At 50.0% G+C, this 19,848-nt stretch overlaps 1 protein-coding gene across 1 annotated transcript in view; it reads right to left on the bottom strand.

Annotated features, from left to right (window-relative positions):
- The window catches only part of OTOG (otogelin), an 86,017-nt gene that overhangs the window by 54,717 nt on the left and 11,452 nt on the right, over window positions 1-19,848 (bottom strand). The window contains exons 9-22 of the mRNA XM_036861663.1: window positions 19,257-19,387; window positions 18,888-18,994; window positions 18,358-18,467; window positions 17,836-17,964; window positions 16,875-16,983; window positions 16,539-16,585; window positions 15,897-16,042; window positions 7,660-7,792; window positions 6,600-6,777; window positions 4,873-4,997; window positions 3,771-3,983; window positions 1,993-2,185; window positions 542-616; window positions 100-143 (exon numbers count right to left, since the gene is read on the bottom strand). Of these exons, the coding sequence (XP_036717558.1) occupies window positions 100-143; window positions 542-616; window positions 1,993-2,185; window positions 3,771-3,983; window positions 4,873-4,997; window positions 6,600-6,777; window positions 7,660-7,792; window positions 15,897-16,042; window positions 16,539-16,585; window positions 16,875-16,983; window positions 17,836-17,964; window positions 18,358-18,467; window positions 18,888-18,994; window positions 19,257-19,387 (1,740 nt within the window). The remainder of the gene's footprint in view (window positions 1-99; window positions 144-541; window positions 617-1,992; window positions 2,186-3,770; window positions 3,984-4,872; window positions 4,998-6,599; window positions 6,778-7,659; window positions 7,793-15,896; window positions 16,043-16,538; window positions 16,586-16,874; window positions 16,984-17,835; window positions 17,965-18,357; window positions 18,468-18,887; window positions 18,995-19,256; window positions 19,388-19,848) is intronic.

Genomic DNA, 19,848 nt, shown 5'->3' with positions numbered 1-19,848 from the left:
GGTGGGGTGTCCCTGTCCTGGTCTGTCCTCGAGCTCTCCACCCCCCTCTCCACAACCCCACTACCATGAAGGAGCCCCCACCCTCCCTGTCACCCTTACCTGGGGCTCTGCTACCACAGCTCATGACCCCATCTTTGCAGTGGCTGCGGAGAGAGAGAGAGGCACTGAGATCAGCCCATCCAGTCACTGCAGGGCCCGGAGACCTCGAGTTACTGCACTCAGGTTACTGCAGGATTCAGAAAGACATGCCCACTTCTGTCCCTGGCTCCCTGTGCAGAGGGGGAGGGTGGGTGTCGCTTCATGGAAAGTTTTGCACTGCTGAATTTTCTTTAGTCAGCAACTTCTATTTAAAGAGAGGATAATAGGACTTCCCTGGTGGTCCAGTGGTTAAGACTCCGTGCTTCCACTGCAGAGGGCGCGGGTTCGATCTCTGGTCTGGGAAGTTCCCGCATGCCCTGAGGCGCAGCCAGACTAAGATTAAAAATAATCATAATAATAATAATAAAGAGAAGATAATAATGCTGCTGTCTAGGGAGCTCACCAGTGGCCCAGAGACGGGATGTCACTGTCTCCAGGGGGATAATCCATTCCTTGGAAGTGGCAGGAGCACTGGTTCCTATAAAAGCCGGGAACAGAGAAAGGAGAGCCAGCTCAGGAGCCGGGGCAGGGACCGCCAAGGACAGGGACCCCACCCCTCAGCCAGCCAGGGGCATTCAGACCCAGCATCCGTTCTGATGGTTCAGTGCCTATACCACACAGGTTGTTAAAATACTGTGAACACCAGGCTAGGCCCTCCAGATACGTCATCTTTCTAGCATAAGGTGGAGAACCTTATACTACCGTCTCTGCAGGCTCCTCTTTGTAGGTCATCTGAGGCCAAAGACTGTGTTGCCTTCTCATACACCTCCCATGGCATCTGCCGGTTATGGCCAAGTGCAGGCCTTGAAGCAGAGCAGTCGAGGGCTGGAAGGGATGGCTGAACTCATCCAACCTCAGTGCTTCTCACCACCTTCTCCCTCTCTAAATCCTCCTCCGCCCCATATAACCCTCAGAGGCTCCCTTCGCTGGCAATACTCAAACTCAAGGGGTCGGGGCAGGGCACACATCTGGATCTCAAGGGAGAACTGTAGCTCAAAAAGGCCTCTGAGTGAGTCAAATATGCCCCCTAAAGGGGCTTCTCTCCAGCACCCCCATCATTCAGTTGAATGTGATACCATTTTACAGATGGAGAAATAGGCCTGGAAGGGAACAAGGACCTTGCCAGTCAGCCCCAGGGTCCTGTGAGGTGAGGTCACCACCTCCCACCTCCCCCCCAACTCTGCCCTCTAGCCACACTGAGAACACCCACAGGCAGGTCTCAGGGCCTTCCCCTTGTGCCCCTCCGCCTGGAGCACTCTTCACTCAAATCTCTGCTCAAATGTCACCTCATCAGAAAGGCCTTCCTCCCATGCTCACTTCATATGACATAACAGTAACCCCTCCCTGCCCCAGGACCCTCTGTTCTCACTCTGTTGTATTTGGCTTTATAGCTCTGGTTACCACCAGCCCCATTAAGGATCTGTTTATTTGCTTATTATCTGTCTCACCACCCAGAATGTGAGCTCTGTGAGGGCAGGACTCTGTTTTGTTCGTTGCTGAATTCCCAGGGCCTAGAAGTGTCTGGAACATCCTAGGTCAGTAAAGATTTGTGGAAGGAGAGGGGAGATGAGGGCAGAGACCCTGTTGGCTCTGCGGGGTTGTTCTGTCTTGTGGGGAAGCTGGGCTGAAGCAAAGAGCCAGAGCTGAGAAGAGAGGCCAGGGAGGGTGGAGGGGTGTCTAGAGGAGGAAGCCCACCCGACCACTGACCCAGCTTACCCTCCAAGCTCTGCCCTGAGATTGTGAGATGAATAAAGTAGGGACGTGAGAGGCCCGGTCAGGCACCCCAGTTTCCTATGCTCTGGAGGCCCCCAGCCTCATCACCACCTGACACAGAGCTCAAGCCAGCCTGCTCACCTGGGAACACAGAGGTCAGCCTGGGTGTCCAGATAGGTGTCTGGTGGGCAGGCACAGCCCTCCACACACTCGTCCCCGCTGAGGTCGCCGCCACCATCAACTCCACAGGCCTCAGGGCCGGCTAGGTCCTGGCAGGTTTGTCCACACGGAGCCACACAGGGGCTGTACTCCTTGGTAGCCTCACAGGACAGTGCTGTAGTGAGGAATGTAACTGTGCTTTGTTTCTCTCTTACTCACAACTGTGTGGGGTGGAGTCATCATCATAAAGAGGAGAACTGAGAACCAGAGAAGTTAAGACATTTGCCCAAGGTCACACAGCAGGTCAAGGTCACAGCTGAGATTTGAACCCAGTCTGCCTCCCACTACACCAGAATGGCAGAGCCATAGAGGTGGGCCCCACCTCCCAGGTTCAGCCTGGACCCTGCCATTGGTATTTCCTTTTCTCTGCAGGGCGTTCCTATTAGGTAGTGATACTGGGGAAGGAGTGGAAGTCACTGCCCCCTGACAGCCCTGCACTCACCCGCAGACACACATGCACAGGTGTGTAAATACACACACACTTCTGCCTCTCTCGCTTCCATGGGTTATGAAGATCAATTGTGCTCCCTCCAGCAGCCTCTCGGGGCCCTTTGTCCAAGACTCAGGGTTGCCCTCTCCTCATCTGGACACCATCCCACTCCCCTGGGGTCTCCCACAGCCTGTCAGGGCCAGTAGAGCCACCTAGACTGCCAAGCCCAGTTGTTCTCACCCCGGCTGCACATCAAAGCCACCTGGGAGCTTTTAAAAATGCTGACCTCTGCCCCTCACTACCAGATACATTGTTTTAATTGATACTGGAGGTGGCTCAGATAGGTGCATTTTGTAAAAGTTCCCATGATGATTCTAACGTGGTCCTGTCCAACCAGCTCTGGAGAAACTTTGACTCAGAGATGGGCAGGGCCTTGTCACAGACACACAGAAAGTTACCTGCAGGGCTGGAATAAAACTCAGGCCTCCTGACTCCCAGTACAGTAAGCCCCCTACATATGAACCTTCGAGTTATGAACTTTCAAAGATGCAAACGTATTATAGACCTATTACAGTACAGTACTATACAGCCAATTGTGTTAGTTGGGTACCTAGGTTAACTTTGTTCGACTTAACGAACAAATTGAACTTACGAACATGCTCTAGGAACGGAACTCATTCATAAGTAGGGGACTTACTGTACTGTGCCTTTTCCATTTATTCAACAAACATTTGCTAAAGCTTACTGAGAGTGGGGCCCTGTGCTGGGGCTGGGGGCACAGAGATGACTAAGACATGGAGAGGTATGTGGCCTGGGGTGGGAGTGGGGGTGGGTACGGGCCAGCCCAGGCCCATTGAGCCATGTGTGCACTCAAACCTGAGGGCCACACAGCCAGTGATCTTTAGAAAGTTCACTCTGGCTGCAGTGAGAAGAGGCTACAGGGACACCTGTTAGGTAGCTGTGACTAGGGTGGTGGCAATGGAGGTGGTGAGAACTGGCTGAATTTGCAGTTGACCAGACTTACAGGACTTGGGGGTGGACCGGAGGTGACACGTGCCTCAGGTGTCAGGCCTGGGTAATCCATGGATGGGGGCCCTCGGCAGAGATGGAGAGCACAGGAGGAGAAGCAGTTTGGGAGGAAGGGGTGTTAGGTTGGAGGAGACTGTAGGATGTCCCAGGGGAGAGTTCAGGGGGGCAGGTGGACACTCAGATCTGGAGCTCCGGCTCCTCCAGCCGTCCTCACATGGGCACACAAGCGTGGGGCACTCACCACAGGCTGGCAGGTGGGCGCGGAAGTCGACGGGGAGCCCATGGCGCTGGCACAGGCGGGCATAGTGGGCCAGCGTGGCACACAGGCAGGGCTGCCCACAGCGGCAGGCGTCCCGGCGGCACTGCTCAAAGTAGGGCACGGGGCTCAGGTACGCGGAGCAGGGTGCAAACAGCTCCCCAGTGAGCACGCTGCAGGACTGCAGGGCATAGGAGGCTGGAGACAGACAAACAGGCCCAGGGTCAGAGGTCTGGTTTGCCTGGTGCCCCAGGCCCCAGTCTCTCCCTCCCTCCCTCCCCACAGCTCAGGGGACTCTGTACACGGGAGTGTGTGTGTATGTGTGTGCACGTGCGCAGGCACTCGTGCAATGCATTCCTCATGCCAGGCATGAATCCATATGCCAGAAGGAGTCAAGGGAGTGAACGAAACAGACAAAAGTCCCTGCCCTCATACAGCGGACATTCTGGTTGGAGAAGACCATCACTAGACGACTTACCTAGTAAATTAAAGGGGAAGAATCTAAGGAGAGACAGAAAGCTAGGAAGGAGAATGGGGATTGCAAGTTGGGGCGGGAGGGGAATTGTGATTTTAAACCCAGTGGTCCGAAGCCCTCAGTGGAAAGATGTTTGACCAAAAACTTGAAAGAGGTGAGAGAGTGAGGCATGTGTCTATGAGGGAAAAACATTCCAGGTGAAGGGAACAGCAAGTGCAAAGACCTGGAGAGGAGAAGGACCAGGCTGTGTAGGAAGAGAGCAAGGAGGCCAGTGCAGCTGGAGGAAGGGGGAGGGTGAGAGGTGGGGGGAGGAGGAGGTGAGATAAGGGGGATGGGAGGAGAGCGTAGGGCCTGGTGGGGCCACTGTGAGGCCTCAGACTTTTGCCCTGGGTTGGGGGAGCTGGTACAAATGTGTGTGTAGGTGACAGGGATAGGACGTGAGGTTCCCTTCTGCCGGACCCTCACCAGAAGTGAAGCCCAGTCCCCTCCCCGCACCTTCTCCTTTCTGATCACTCCTACCCCATGTGGTCAACATCCTCATGCCCAGGTTCCCATCTCATCTCTCTCAAACCAGTCACACCCATCCTCCCTTCCCCTCCCCGATCACCTCACCGGCTTGCAGGTGCACATCACAGGGGTCCAGCGGGGAGCCAGAGACCAGCGGGAAGCAGGCGGACAGTGTTTTCCAAGAATTGCCAAAGAGTTGTGGGGTGCTCTCAGGCACACCCACTGGGGACCTGCAGCCATGGCAGAGCCACATTCACACACTGGCCCACGTGCACCCAAGTGAACGTACAGCATACACCCAGGTAAGCATCCACCTGCTCATGTACACACGCGCACACACACACACAGAACACAAATATATGCCAGACACGCAAACAGCCAAGGGGATCTACACAGACACATTCAAACACATACAATTACAAATGTGCGCGCATACACACACACATCACACTCAACAGGCTCCAAATGGGTTTGGGGCCACACACTGTCCCACCCTCACCACCCACCCCAATTCTTCAGGTCAGAAAGAGATAGACAGGGACACCATCAACCAAACTTCACCACATTAAGACTTCCTCTTCCCTTCCCCAAGGGCAGTTCCCCCAAACTCCTTTGCCCTCCCTCTCTCTCCAGGTGAGAAATAGTCACATGAGGGGCAATAAAGGGGGGAAGGGGAAAGGCATGTTTCCTAGACAACACCAGCCTCCAAAAGTCACCGAACTGGGTGTAGATGGTAGAATGGAGAGAGATCATAGTGTCCATGAGGGGCAGGTTCTGCCTGGCGCCCACCACAGGCACGTTATTGCTCCAGAGCAGTGAGAACACTCAAGTTACACACAGAAGTATTGCCACCCAGAGTTCACAGTTAGCAGCATGGCAAGCAGCCCACACACGAAACAAGGTCTGCCCCCACCATTCTAACCAGCTGCCCTAACATCAGCTCCACCAGGCAAGGCAGAGTAGGATGCTACATTTTAAAATGTACATGCATGGAAAAGCTCTCAGGTTTTTCCTGTTCTTGCTTTTCCGAACAAATTCTCATTTCTGTCTGAAGAAAGCCTCTCACGTTTCCTTCTGCATCACCCAACGCATGTAACTTGAAGGACTGGCCAGAACCTTCAGCCGTCAAGATCAACCCTTTGTTCTCCCTTCTGGAAGGTCTGACTCTCGTCCTCTCTCAAATTCCTAAACTGTGTCCATGCCTAGATAGACTTTCTCTCAACTCTCTGTCAGTTCATGGGAAATAGTCCTCCCCAGAATACTGGGAGGCTCACAGGATTTAAACCACCAGCACCAGGCAGGAGAGGTACGTGAGTTAAAATGGCCTGGTGGGATAGAAAGCAAGGGTTTTGGCATCACTGGTTTACTGGGGGCTCACACTCATCTAAAAGTGTTCACAACCAGTTAAAACAGACAAAACCGTGAGCCAAATCAAATTCAGCCTGAGGTCCACCCATTTTAAGACCTCACTGTAAAACAGTATTTCTCAAGGTATCTCTCTAGACCTCACAGACTAGAATCACAGAGGTGCTTATTAAAAATTAGATTCCCGGGCAGCACCCTAAATCAGATTCTTGAGGAGTGGGACCCAGGAATCAGCATTTTAATAAGCTCCCGGGATGATTCTTTGGCGCAAGAAAGACTGTGAACCACTGCCTTAAAGAAACATACTTAAATTTAAATGTAGAGGACTAAATAATCAATGGTGCACGTTGGGAACAGTGAGAGCCCACGGCAGCCCGGGAGAAACGTTCCTAGGCAGTGCCAGCCCGCACACATTCTTAAAGGGCCTGCCTCCCCCTCTCCTTCCAGTTCCGGGTCAGGGCACGTACAGGAAGTCGTCCTGCGTGTTGCCGTTGAAGGTGCCGCAGAGGCCCACGGTGTCCTCTACCCATCGCTGGTCCACCTGTAGGTACAGCCGCGGTCCTTCGCGGTCGTAGAGCACCCGTACACCCACGTTGGTCCTCACGCGCAGGAACACGGACGAGAGCCTCCGGATTTCAAAGGCGTCTGGGCACACAACGGGAGCGGGGATGTAGGAGGTTTGGACAGTATCACCCCATCCACCGCCACCACCTGCATGGCCCACGCTGACCCCCATACCCAGCCCAGTCTTCACACACAGTGAGGCTCTGACTGGGGGTTGGTTTGGGGAGCCTTGAGAAAATCCTATTCAATGATGAAGTCAGGACCCAGGGACAACCTACCGTAGCAGCTCCCGCTGAGAAATTTCTTCTAGCATTGAGTGCCAATTAAAGCTTTGCCTCCCTAAATAAGTGGTATGTTTCCTTCTCTAGCAAAGGAGAATTCTTAACTACATATTTTTTTTTTCCACAGTGACTACCAGGAAGCTCACAATATGATTTCAGATTCAATTGTAGCAATTTTAAGTTTTAGATTCAGTTGTAGTGAATTTTACACATTTTGTGGCTTTTGCCTTTTTGGGGGGGGGCAGGGCTCTTTACACTGTTGCATCTCCCCTCTTCTCAATCTTGAGCCCTTATCCTTTTTTCTTTTTTAATTTTTTCTGGTGCCATTTTATTTCTTAATAGTTTTGCCATTTTTGTTAGATGTGCTTCCTATGAGCTATCACAAATTCTTTGTGAAATCAGAAAGGATAACAATTAATTAATAGAGTAGGGATGGAAGACAGCTCCATTAATATCCTAACGTTAGGAGAGGCCATCATACTGCCATGAAGCCCATTGTCATGTTGGGATGGGGACAAAGATAATTTTATAAGTCCAGAGTCCATGTGGCTGGGACCAAGGTGTCCCCCTGGCCTGATTCACCCAGTACTAGAATGTGAGCTGTTGCCCATGTGGCAGAGCCTTTGGCCAGAAGAGCCTGGGCCGCCACCTTTCAGCTAGCTCTCATCCACCAGGGACGTACCATCTGTGTAGGGTGGCGTGACCTTGTACTGGTCAAACAGAAGGACATCCCCTGCTTGGGTCAGGGTCACCTGCCTCCGAGGGTCCTGATGCAGAATCACTGACACTGACTGGACACAGACTCCATCCTGGTTCTAGAGAGAAAGGAAGGCCAAAGGGGCAGAGTTAGTCTGTCTTGCCTGCTGGTCCCAACAGAGCCCTCCAAAGGCAGGGATTTCAGCACAGTCTGAGGCTAGGGGCAGCCTCCTCACAGTGACAGAGGCCCAAAGGACATTAGGGGTCCTCTAACCAAATGCTTTCATCTGGGGAATGGGAAGGCAGAGGCACAGACTGGAGAAGGTTAGTGGCAGAACTGGGATAATACAAATAAAAATGATAGTCAACCCTCAGGCTATGACACAGAGCAGAGAGGGACCCCAGATGACCCAGAGTCCAGCCCCAGAAACACTGGCCTCCCCACCTGACTGCAATCCAGGGCTTTAATTTCATCCTTTTATGGATGTTTATGTAGCTCTTTCTATGTGTCCCATCCTGCAGAGTATCAAGCTCCACTCATAAGCAGGCAGGAAATGAGCTAATATTCTCTAGGCCTCAGGTTCTCATCTCTGAAATGGGTAGTACACATTGGGCCCATTCATACCTCCCTTCCACAGAAGATGGTCACACAATCATACATGATGAAAATGATATAGTCCCTGCCCTCAAGAAGAATAGATATTCGTGTGGGATACAGACATTAAATAAGTAATTACAAAGTTGGTTAATTATTATTGTGATCAGTGCTGAAAACAGGTGTAGGGTGCTAGGAAAGCATATAGTGAGGGAACGAGACTTAGCCTGCAGAGATAGGAAAGGTCATCCTAGGGAATGATAATAGTAATGTAAAAATAATCATAACAATAATATAACAGTTATACTACAATATTATTATGACATAATAATAACAGCTAACTTTAGAGTTATGTTCAGGTACCATTCTAATATTTTTTAACATATTTACCCACCTAATCATCATAGCAATCCTATTCAGTAAGTACTACTAACAACTCCATTTTGCAGATCAGAAAACTAAGGCATGGGAAAAAAGCTCAAGAGCCATTTGAGCTGAGATCAGAAGGATGCATAGAAGCTGGCTGGGCAACGGAAGAAGGCGATGGGGAAGACATCTAGGCAGAAGGAACAACCTGTACAAAATCCCTGATAGGAAGGCTTTTACTGTATTCAAGGATGTAAAAGAAGACCAGAGGGGTCAGAGCCCACTGGGCAAAGTGGTTTAAGTTTCAAGAGGTAGGCAGGGGCCAGCTTAGGTAGAGCTTTGTAATATTTTTGGACTTTATCCTAAGTTCAAAGACAGCCAGAGAGGGCTTCCCTGGTGGTGCAGTGGTTGAGAATCTGCCTGCCAATGCAGGGGACACGCGTTCGAGCCCTGGTCTGGGAGGATCCCGCATGCCGCGGAGCAACTGGGCCCGTGAGCCACAACTACTGAGCCTGCGCGTCTGGAGCCTGTGCTCTGCAACAAGAGAGGCCGCGATGGTGGGGGGCCCGTGCACCGCGATGAAGAGTGGTCCCCACTTGCCGCGACTAGAGAAAGCCCTCGCGCGGAGATGAAGACCCAACACAGCCAAAAATAAATAAATAAATAAATAAAATTAAAAGACAGCCAGAGAAAGTGTAACAGGAAGGTAATACAATCGAGCACTGAAATGAACTGATCAGAGCTTGAAACTTTTCAAGACATTGTGCAACCAGTTATGACCTTTCTTTTAAGTTTCTGCCCAAGGGGACAATCCCTGAAACAGCTCAAAATCATCGTGCCTTAAACATCACCTTCTTTGTCAAACCCACTTATCCTCTGGTCCCCCCTGGACATGTCACTGGTGCAGGAAGAAAGCCTGCACCTTTAGTCAGTCTTAGGTTCAAATCCTGATGTCACTGAAAGCCATAAGACCCTAAAGAACGCACTTAACTTCTACAAACCTCTGTTCTCTCCTCTGCAAAATAGAGATACAACATGTGGTTGGTCCTCCCTATTGGATACATATAAGAAAACAGTGCATGAAATACTTTGGGATTGCATTTGTCAAAGCCACAGAACTTTACAGCATAAAGAGTGAATGTTAATGTGTGCAATTTAAAAAAATCATGGAGGAGGTCAGGGGATCCCAGAATGGAATGCAGACTGTGATAAAAGAATCTAATATATTACAAATACATGAAACAACCTCACTAAAGGGGTTTTGGGGAAAGCTGTTGACCTAAGTTACTTTGGAAATAAATGGAGTCTGTAAGACTAAGAGCATAAGGAATTGTGCCTAAGCACTGCACTCTACTTGATAAAGTTATTTCCCATGGAGATACAGGATAATAATTCTGATACTCTTCTACATGTAGACTGGAATTGAACAGTTAGGTAAATGAACAGGTGAATAATGGAAGCCAGGTTTCTTACTGTTGGAGTGGGTGTTTAGAGATAAGCAAGGGGAGGAGGCTACAATGATCCATATGGTAGTACCTTAGAGTCGGAACATGAGTATGAACTCCTGATTAGCACATAACAAATGGTTATTTATAGAAATATTTATCGATATGTGTATATATGTTGGTTAGACAAGGATATGCATGGGTTATTCATATACTTCCTTTCTCTGTCAGCCGAAATGGCCTAAAAGAAATGATACCCCAGTAGCAATGAGCATACCTAGTGCCCAGGTCTTGGTTTCTGACACCATTCTCTAATAAAAGGAACCAAGAAAGCCTGGTAATATTTTTGCAGAAATGGCTGATTCTAGGACTGGGACAGGAAATATACGAGATGAGCCTGGTACACATTGTAGGGCCGAAAGGTAAAGAAGTACGTACACACACACACAGAGTGATGGAGGTGTGTCAAAGGGACACAGGAGCCACATGAAAGACTGCCCAATGGCCAAAGCTGAACAATCTGAGTAACAAAATAAAAAAGTATTGGATTATAAACCAAATTATAAAATAAATATCCGTGAGTGCATGCCGATATAAATGACTGAATAAATGTATCAGGGAGAAAAAAACGAATCTGCAGAAAAACTTGCATAAATTCTGTGCCTTCAAGGAGGGGAGCATAACTCCCCATTCTTCAAGTGTGGGCTGAACATAATGACTTTTCTTCCAAAGAGAAGGAAAGTATGGAAAGGGGGAAAAAAGAATCACTTCTCGGTGGCAAACACTACCTCAGCTAGATGATCAAGGTCAATATCAACAATAATAAACCATGTTGATAGTGTGTACCCTTGGTAAGATGTGATGAAAATGACACCTTATCTCCGATCTTCATCCCCAAAACCCACAACCCCACTCTAACCATGAGAAAAACATCATACAAATTCCAAAAGAGGGGCATTCTACAAAGTAAGTGCCCAGTATTCCTCAAAACTTTCAAGGTCATCAAAAATGAAGTCTGAGAAACTATAACAGCCAAGAAGAGCCTAAGGAGATGTGATGACTAAATGTAAGGTAGTATTCTAGAAAAGAAAAATGACATTAGGTAAAAAACTAAGGAAATCTGAATAAGGTATGGCTTTAGTTACTGATGTATCCATACTGGCTCATTATTTGTAATTAACGTAAGATGTTAATAATAGGTTGTGACAGGCTTTCTGGACAACATCCAACCTTGGATCGGGCTCAGCTCTTCCTCCTGATGGCTGTGGGTTGTCAGAAATGCCCCAAGCCTCTGTAAGCTTGTCTCATTTAAAATAGGGAGAATAATAATAACTACCACGTGGGGGTATTTTGAGCCTTAAACTAGATGCTGTATGCAAAAGTGATTGAAGTTCCTAGCACTGTGCAAGTATTTTTCATCACCCTCTCTGTTACTGTCCTCACCCCACCCCATTCTGTTCACCCAGACTGAAGTCACATCTTCCTCTTTGACTTTTCCTGCTTCTCTCCCACATCCCCCCTAACTTTACCAGCCACAGTCAGCCAGTTACCAAGTCCTTCTGCTTCTGTGTTAATGCATTCTAGAACATTCCAACCTCCTCACTGCCTTTCTCATGTGCTCTAATCCTCCTGGATTGCCCCCCTTCCTCCCCATCCTCAAATATACATATTTTATTTCTGTTTCTCTTTCCAGGCCCACTTTTTAGGTCACTCAGCTCAAATGCCACCTCTGCCATGAGGCTTTCCCTCTTTCTTTCTTCTACCCCATAGGGGTATTTCTTCCTTCACAGAACTCCCCTCTTACAGCACTGATCGTGTTGTATCTCATACTGAAGCAACCAACCTGAGGACGTGACTGACCTCCCACATCAGGCTGTGAGCTCCTGGCGGGTAAGACCAGGTCAGATTCATCTGTATAACCCTCACCGTGCCCAGCACAGGACTGGCCCAAAGCTGGCCCTCCACCAGTTCATCAGCATGGATGAAGTCACAAGGAGGAGACCCGGCTCATGGTAAAAAGAACGTGCTATCAAGAGGCGCCATCTAGCACTGAAGCAGGTTACCTCAGGCTGAGGCTGGCCAGCCAGTCAGGGACACGTTAGAGAGAGGGCTGAGTAAGGGACCCCCCCGAGGTCCCACAGCCCTCAGGTATTCTAAGACGCCAGACCTCCGTAAGTGGGAAGGAGCCCAGCTGGGCTGTGTCTGTCTGCCTTGCCTTTTGCCACCCTCAGGATGTGATGAGTGTGACCCAACTTTTGAGGACAAGTATTGTCTTGACTCAGATAGCAGCCAAGGTCAGGGCCAGGCCATTCTCTGGCAGAGAAAGGGGTGGGGGTCACTGAGGCCTAAAGAGGGAGAAAGCCCAGCCGTCCACCTAGTCCACAGCCCAGCATGGGTCCCCAGGGCCAGTGAGGGGCATGTCCAGCTGATGTCTGCTCACACTCAGGGCCCTCAGTGCTGGGGCTGCAGAAGCCAGCAGGGAGGAGGGACTGGGGGTGGCTCCCCTGGCTATGGGTGTGAGTCCCTGCTCCTCTATGCCAGGAGGAGCCTGAGTGCCACCCAGACCAGGACTGGTGAGGTTGGCTAGCACGGTCAGCTCAGGGACAGTGCAGTCACTACTGAGAGACAAACAAGCTCACATCTACACCAGACCTGCAAGTTGGCCTTTTTCTCAGTTATGTTCACAAGTGGTTGACACAGCTCAGGGCTCACCTCCTCTAGGAAGCCTTTCCTGATCCACCTCCTCCTCCCACCCGACATCTGGGTGAAACAATAACAGGGAAAAGTTCCTCCATGGAGATCTACTCTGTACTGTCCATGTTGTCACAGCTCCTGTAACATAGTAGGTTATGGGGGTCTCTTGTCTGCCTCACCCACCAAACTGTAAGGTCCAGGAGGGCAGAGCCAGGTCTAATTCATCCCAGCCCCAAAGACTTAACATAGCTTCTGGAAGAAACAGATGTTCAGTATATACTGAATGAACGAATGAATAAACGAATACAGAGATGTTGAAGGTACAATCCAAGGAAGCAGAGATTAAGTTGAATTAGACCAATTATAGAGATTTTTTTTTTTACCATCACATCAAAAAGAATAAAATACCTAGGAATAAACCAAGGAGGCAAAAGACCTGTATTCTAAAAGTTATAAGATGCTGATGAAACAAATCAAAGATGACGCAAACAGATGGAAAGATATACCATGTTCTTGGATTGGAAGAATCAATACTGTCAAAATGACTATACTACCCAAGGCAATCTACAGATTCAATGCAATCCCTATCAAATTACCAATGGCATTTTTCACAGAACTAGAACAAAAAATTTTAAATTCGTATGAAAATGCAAAAGAACCCAAATAGCCAAAGCAATCCTGAGAAAGAAAAACAGAGCTAGGGATTTCCCTGGTGGCGCAGTGGTTAAGAATCCTCCTGCCAATGCAGGGAACACGGTTTCGAGCCCTGCTCCAGGAAGATCCCACATGCCGCGGAGCAACTAAGCCCATGCGCCACAACTACTGACCCTGTGTGCCACAACTACTGAAGCCCGCGTGCCCAGAGCCCATGCTTCACAACAAGAGAAGCCACCACAATGAGAAGCCCACACACCGCAACAAAGAGTAGCCCCCACTTGCCACAACTAGAGAAAGCCCGTGTGCAGCAATGAAGACCCAATACAGCCAAAAATTAATTAATTAATTAATTAAAAAAAAGAAAAACAGAGCTGGAGGAATCAGGCTCCCTGCCTTCAGACTATACTACAAAGCTCCAGTAATCAAAATGGTATGGTACTGGTGCAAAAACAGACATATAGATCAATGGAACAGGATAGAAAGCCCAGAAATAAACCTATGTACCTATGGTCAATTAATCTATGACAAAGGAAGCAAGAATATACAATGGAGAAATGACAGTCTTTTCAACAAGTGGTACTGGGAAAACTGGATAGCTGCATGTAAAAGAATGAAGTTAGAACATTCTCTAACACCGTATACAAAAATAAACTCAAAATGGATCAAAGACCTAAATGTAAGGCTGGACACTATAAAACTCTTAGAGGAAAACATAGGCAGAACACTCTTTGACATAAATTGCAGCAATATATTTTTTGATCCACCTTCTAATGAAAATAAAAACAAAACTAAACAAATGGGACCTAATTAAACTTAAAAGCTTTTGCACAGCAAAGGAAACCATAAACAAAATGAAAAGACAACCCACAGAATGGGAGAAAATATTTGCAAATGAAGCAACTGACAAGGGATTAATCTCCAAAATATATAAATAGCTCACGCAGCTCTCTGTCAAAAAAAAAACCCAATCAAAAAATGGGCAGAAGATCTAAATAGACATTTCTCCAAAGAAGACATACAGATGGACGACAAAACACATGAAAAGGTGCTCAATATCACTAATTATCAGACAAATGCAAATCAAAACTACAATGAGGTATCACCTCACACCAGTCAAAATGGCCATCATCAAAAAGTCCACAAACAGTAAATGCTGGAGTGGGTGTGGAGAAAAGGGAACCCTCCTACACTGTTGGTGGGAATGTAAATTGGTACAACCACTATGGAGAACAGTATGGAGGTTCCTTAAAAAAACTAAAAATAGAACTACCATATGATCCAGGAATCCTACTCCTGGGCATATCCCTGGAGAAAACCATAATTCAAAAAGATACATGCACCCCAATGTTCATTGCAGCACTATTCACAACAGCCAAGACATGGAAGCAACCTAAATGTCCATCGACAGAGGAATGGATAAAGAAGATGTGGTACGTATATACAATGGAATATTACTCAGCCATAAAAAAGAATGAAATAATGCCGTTTGCAGCAACATCGGATGGACCTAGAGATTATCATACTAAGTGAAGTAAGTCAGACAGAGAAAGACAAATATCATATGTTATCACTCATATGTAGAATCTAATTTTTTTTAAGTGATATAAATGAACTTATTTACAAAACAGAAACAGACTCACAGATTTTGAAAACTTATGGTTACCAAAGGGGAAATGTGGCGGGGGGCAGGGAGGGATAAATTATGAGCTTGGGATTAACATACACACACTATTATATATAAAATAGATAACCAACAAGTACCTACTGTACAGCACAGGGAACTCTACTCAATATTCTGTAATAACCTATACGGGAAAAGAATCTGAAAAAGAATGAATATAGGGCTTCCCTGGTGGCGCAGTGGTTGAGAATCTGCCTGCTAATGCAGGGGACACGGGTTCGTGCCCTGGTCTGGGAGGATCCCACATGCCGCGGAGCAACTAGGCCCGTGAGCCACAACTACTGAGCCTGCGCGTCTGGAGCCTGTGCTCCACAACAAGAGAGGCCGCGATAGTGAGAGGCCCGTGCACCGCAATGAAGAGTGGCCCCCGCTTGCCGCAACTGGAGAAAGCCCTCGCACAGAAACGAAGACCCAACACAGCCAAAAATAAATAAATAAATAAAATTTATAAAAAAAAAAAAAAAAAAGAATGAATATATGTATATGTATACCTGAATCACTATGCTGTACACCTGAAAATGACACAACATTGTAAATCAACTATATTGCAATAAAATTAAAAAAATAAAAAACAATGAGGCCCAGGACAGGGAAGTGACTCTCAGCTAGCAGATGTTCTGGAACCAGAACCCAGTCTGCTGCCCCCTGGCTCTGCCCAGAAAGAATGGACAGCAGGATGAGTGGGCTGTGGAAGGACCTGAGGCCCTGCCCTAAATCCCCAGCCTCTCTAGGGGGCAGCAGCCAGGGGTGGCTGGCTGGATCAGGTCTGGGGCCCCAGCCCTTACCAGGCCACATGGGGCATTCTGCAGTGTCACTGTGAAGGTGCCCGAGGAGCGGCTCTTGGCGAGGACGTAGTGACACGTGGCAGGGAACGTGTAACGGCGGCCATCAAAGGTCGTGAAGTGGATGCCGCCAGTCACTGAACACTCGGCTGAGGGGCAGAGAAAGGCAGCTCGCCCAGGGGAGCTGCCCCACAGGGAGTGCCTTTCCCCGCAGCTCTGAGCAGGAAGAGAAGACGGCACCCTGTCCGCAGGTATCAGGGCAGTGTCTGGAGCCCTGGCCCTCCCTTTGAGAGCCCAGCTCACTGGGGAGATGCAGCCCTGCCCCCGCAGGCCTGTCTGAAGGGAGATGCAGCCCTGGCCCGAGCATCTCCCTCTGACAGGAGACCAGGCCCCGAGCACGGAGACCAGACTCGGTCCAGGCCCCCCACGCCCAGGAAGGAGCCCATGAAAAACCCTCCCTAACAGGGGTGGAGCAAAACCCCTTAATCAGGCAAAGCAGCTCTGAGGAAATGAAGAGGGGCGTGCTGAGCCAATGGAACTGAGTGACCGCCCCATGCCAGCAGCAGGCCTGGCCCCCAGAGCTTCCCTGCCCTAAAAGCTGTGGGACTGGTAGGGGGGTAAGGTCCAAGGTGGGGCCAGGCATACCTGGGCAGACAGATGTGCTGCACAGCCACTTGCCCGCAGTGCATGTGCTGAAACACAGAGACCAGGGGGGCAGGGGCTCACCCCTCCAGGACTAGGATAGACGTCGGAGGGTTGCAGGGTCCGCAGAGCTCCTGCCCCACCCTGAGTCTTCCCAGCTCTAAAATGGGTGGTGGAGATTCCACCCACAGAGTGGATATAATGAGATCACCTGACTCAGAGATGCTGAGTGAGCACTCCCATGTGGTCAGGCTCCCAGATCCTGGAGGGGCAGCCCTGAGGGAAAGCCCCAGAAGTCACCGCCTCCCCCTTCCCCTCTCCCCAGCAGTGGACACGGACCAGGAGTTGCAGTCTTCTTTCACCACAGAACCAGTCGGGTACAGGGTCCCGTGGAACTCACAGGGACACTCAGCTGGTGCCACGCAGCCCCCATCCTCGAAGATCAGCCCTAGGGTGATAGCAAAGGCCCACTTAACTTACCTCCATTCTTGTTCACAAACCTTTCATGGCTCTCCAGGGCCTGTGAAAAGCAGCACCTCATCCACACTCTTTCACCATCCAGCTCACTTTCAAACTTTCTCCTGTATAAATGCTTAATCCCCTCTGAGCAAATAATCCCACTTTCAGACCTTTCTCAGAGAACAACCCACCCCAAACAAAATGCATACTGACTAGCTTCTCCTCCCCACCTCTCGAAAGCCTGTCACTGCATGTAGAACCAGCTTAGGTGCCACCTCCTCCAGGAAGCCTTCCCTGACAGTCTCTCTTGTTGAAATGAATCCCTATATCTCTTCTTGTCTGAACCGCTGAGCTGGTCCTCACCAGATTATGCCCCAGACTAGAGTCATGTGTGTAAGTGTCTTATCACAGCAACCTGATTTTGATCCCTAAAGTCAATGACTGTATCTTTATATTTTTTATCCTAACCCCCAGCCTAGCCATGTGAGCGGCACACTATAGATGTGCTGCAAATGTATACACCATGAAAACAGTATGTGGATGAGTGTTTAAGCAAATGCATGTGTGATAAATGAATAAATGAATGACTGAATGACTTGTCCTCACCTACACACCTTAAAAAGCTCAGTCCCAATGAAATTAAATACCCTGATGAACCTCTCGAGAGCTACAGTTCTGCCCCTACTCTCACCTCCCTTAAGCCATCCATTCATTCATTTATTCACTTATTGTTTGTTCCTTCATTCATTCTGCAAACAAGCATCCTCTGAGCCCTTGCTCCATGCCCATCTGTGTCGGGCCAGGAAGAGGCTGCCAGGCACCCACACCACCCCTCGCATACCGTCGGGGCAGTAGCAGCCGTCCACACAGGTTATCTCGCTGTCCACACAGGATGCCCGGGGCTGGCAGGAGGCGGGGCAGCAGGCGATGCACTCGTTGTAGATAAAGGCCTTCTCCTTGCAGCGCACCGCTTGGAAGGAAGGGAGCAGTATGGCCTGACAGCTCCCTTCTGGCCCCAGCTCTGCCAGGACCGACCCAGGCCCCACCCCAAGCCCTGGGGTCGGGGGTGGGAGGGCTTTGATTTTCCTGATTCCCTTAGTCCCAGTGGGAGCACCAGGTGACCAGGAAATTAGTGAGAGCCTGGGAGACGCTGAGAGCCACCCTGGTGGCCCCAGGCCAGTCCCTCCCTCTCTGAGCCTGTTTTCCCATCTATCACATGCAGATGCAACCTTAGGGCTTAACGCTCTGATAACTGTGGTTCTCAGCAGGACAGGACATTGAGCTGAGGCCTGGGAATGCCACCCACAGCCCCAGGACAGAACTTGTTGGAATCCCTCCCTGCCCACCACCAGGCTGCACCTACTGCATGGCCGGAGCTGGTTCCTCCACCCCTGCAGGGGCTGACCTGCCTGGGCACATGCCCGGGCATACTCTGCCAGTGCCCGGCACCAGGTGGCTTCATCACCCGCTGATCTGTGCAGGGAAACCGAGGGTCCCACTGGAATCAGATCCACCCTGTAGCCAGCCCGCCAGCACCCGATAGAGACTGCCAGGACTCAGGGCACCCTTCCTTGCCACACAGCTGGGAAAGGGAGCCAGAGAAGGCAGACAGGTATACAGACCCCTAGACTGGAGGCAGGAAACCTGGGCTCTAGTCTCAACATTGCCCCTGACTTATGTGACCCTGAGGGGGTCAGGCCCCATTTCTGGGCCTCAGCTGAATGGAGAAGGTCTGTCCCACCTACACAGATAAGAATTTCAGAGCTTTGGGAGACATACCTGTTAGGGCCTGGGATCATCAGGCTCAGTGGCCCACGTGATGAACTCCCACCCCAGACTGGGAGAGGTTTCCCTTCAACCCAATACCGCCTGCCCCCCTGGCTCCCCACTCACTGGCAGAGATCGCTGGTACAGCTGGCCGTGAAAGGCAGAGGGCTGACATAGGCATGGCAGGCATCAAAGGGGGGCCGCAGCAGTGCCTCACAGCGGTCATACACACCCTGGGGCAAGGGCCAGGAGCCAGAGCTGGGGGCTGGCAGGGCCAGGTAAAGCCCTCTGACTTTGCCAGTCCCATACAGCACCCCAACTTGAGCCCGAGGGAGAGAAAAGGCCGGGTAGAGAGCAGACAGAAGGGGCATGGGCACCAGCAACCCTGGGCCCCTGCAGCCAATGGCTTCCCAAGAAGTAGAAGGAAACCAACCTAAGCTAGACACTAGGGTGGGGGTAGAGGCTGGAGTGGGGGGCTCTCCCCAGGATCCAGACCTGCATGGTTCCCAGGCTCTGCTGCAGGCACGGAGGGCGAGGCAGGGAGGAGGTCGTGGGCCCTGGAGGCTGGTTGGGGGCCTGCTCCTGCCAGCTGTGCACAAATTCAGCCACATCTTCCGTCAGCTTCCCTGTAGGGGAGAACTAGCATGACCACAGGTGGGGAGCCCGAGGGCAGGCAGATGGAGCAGAAGAGATGCCAAGAGGAAGGCAAGGAGTTGTAGAACCCAGCCTCGAGCTCCCATCCCAACCTGCATTTCCCTACAGAGCCGTTCTCCTGAAAAATCCGTGTGGTAAGAATAGTCAAGAATGCTCAAGACCCTGTGAGTTCCCTGGAGTAGATCCCTGCTGCTCTAAACTCAGGAAAGTAACACCATGCAATCGAAAGAGAATGAATGTGTGAGCCTGAACAAGCTCCCATACCGCTCTGAGCCCGAGTTTCCCCATATGTGAAACAGGGCAAAGAGTCCCCTTGTGAATTTATTGCAAGGACTATATGAGACCATGTGGGTAAAGTGTTCAGTGTGTTGTGGCTGCTCAAAGGTGTCACTTCCCTTCTGGCCACAGTCACCATGATGTGGCCTGAACCCTT

Source organism: Balaenoptera musculus, chromosome 8, assembly GCF_009873245.2.
Source record: "Balaenoptera musculus isolate JJ_BM4_2016_0621 chromosome 8, mBalMus1.pri.v3, whole genome shotgun sequence".
In the NCBI taxonomy this organism is placed as follows: domain Eukaryota; kingdom Metazoa; phylum Chordata; class Mammalia; order Artiodactyla; family Balaenopteridae; genus Balaenoptera; species Balaenoptera musculus.
The sequence above is the reverse complement of the archived record's forward strand: the minus strand, read 5'-3'. Positions and strand labels throughout refer to the sequence as shown.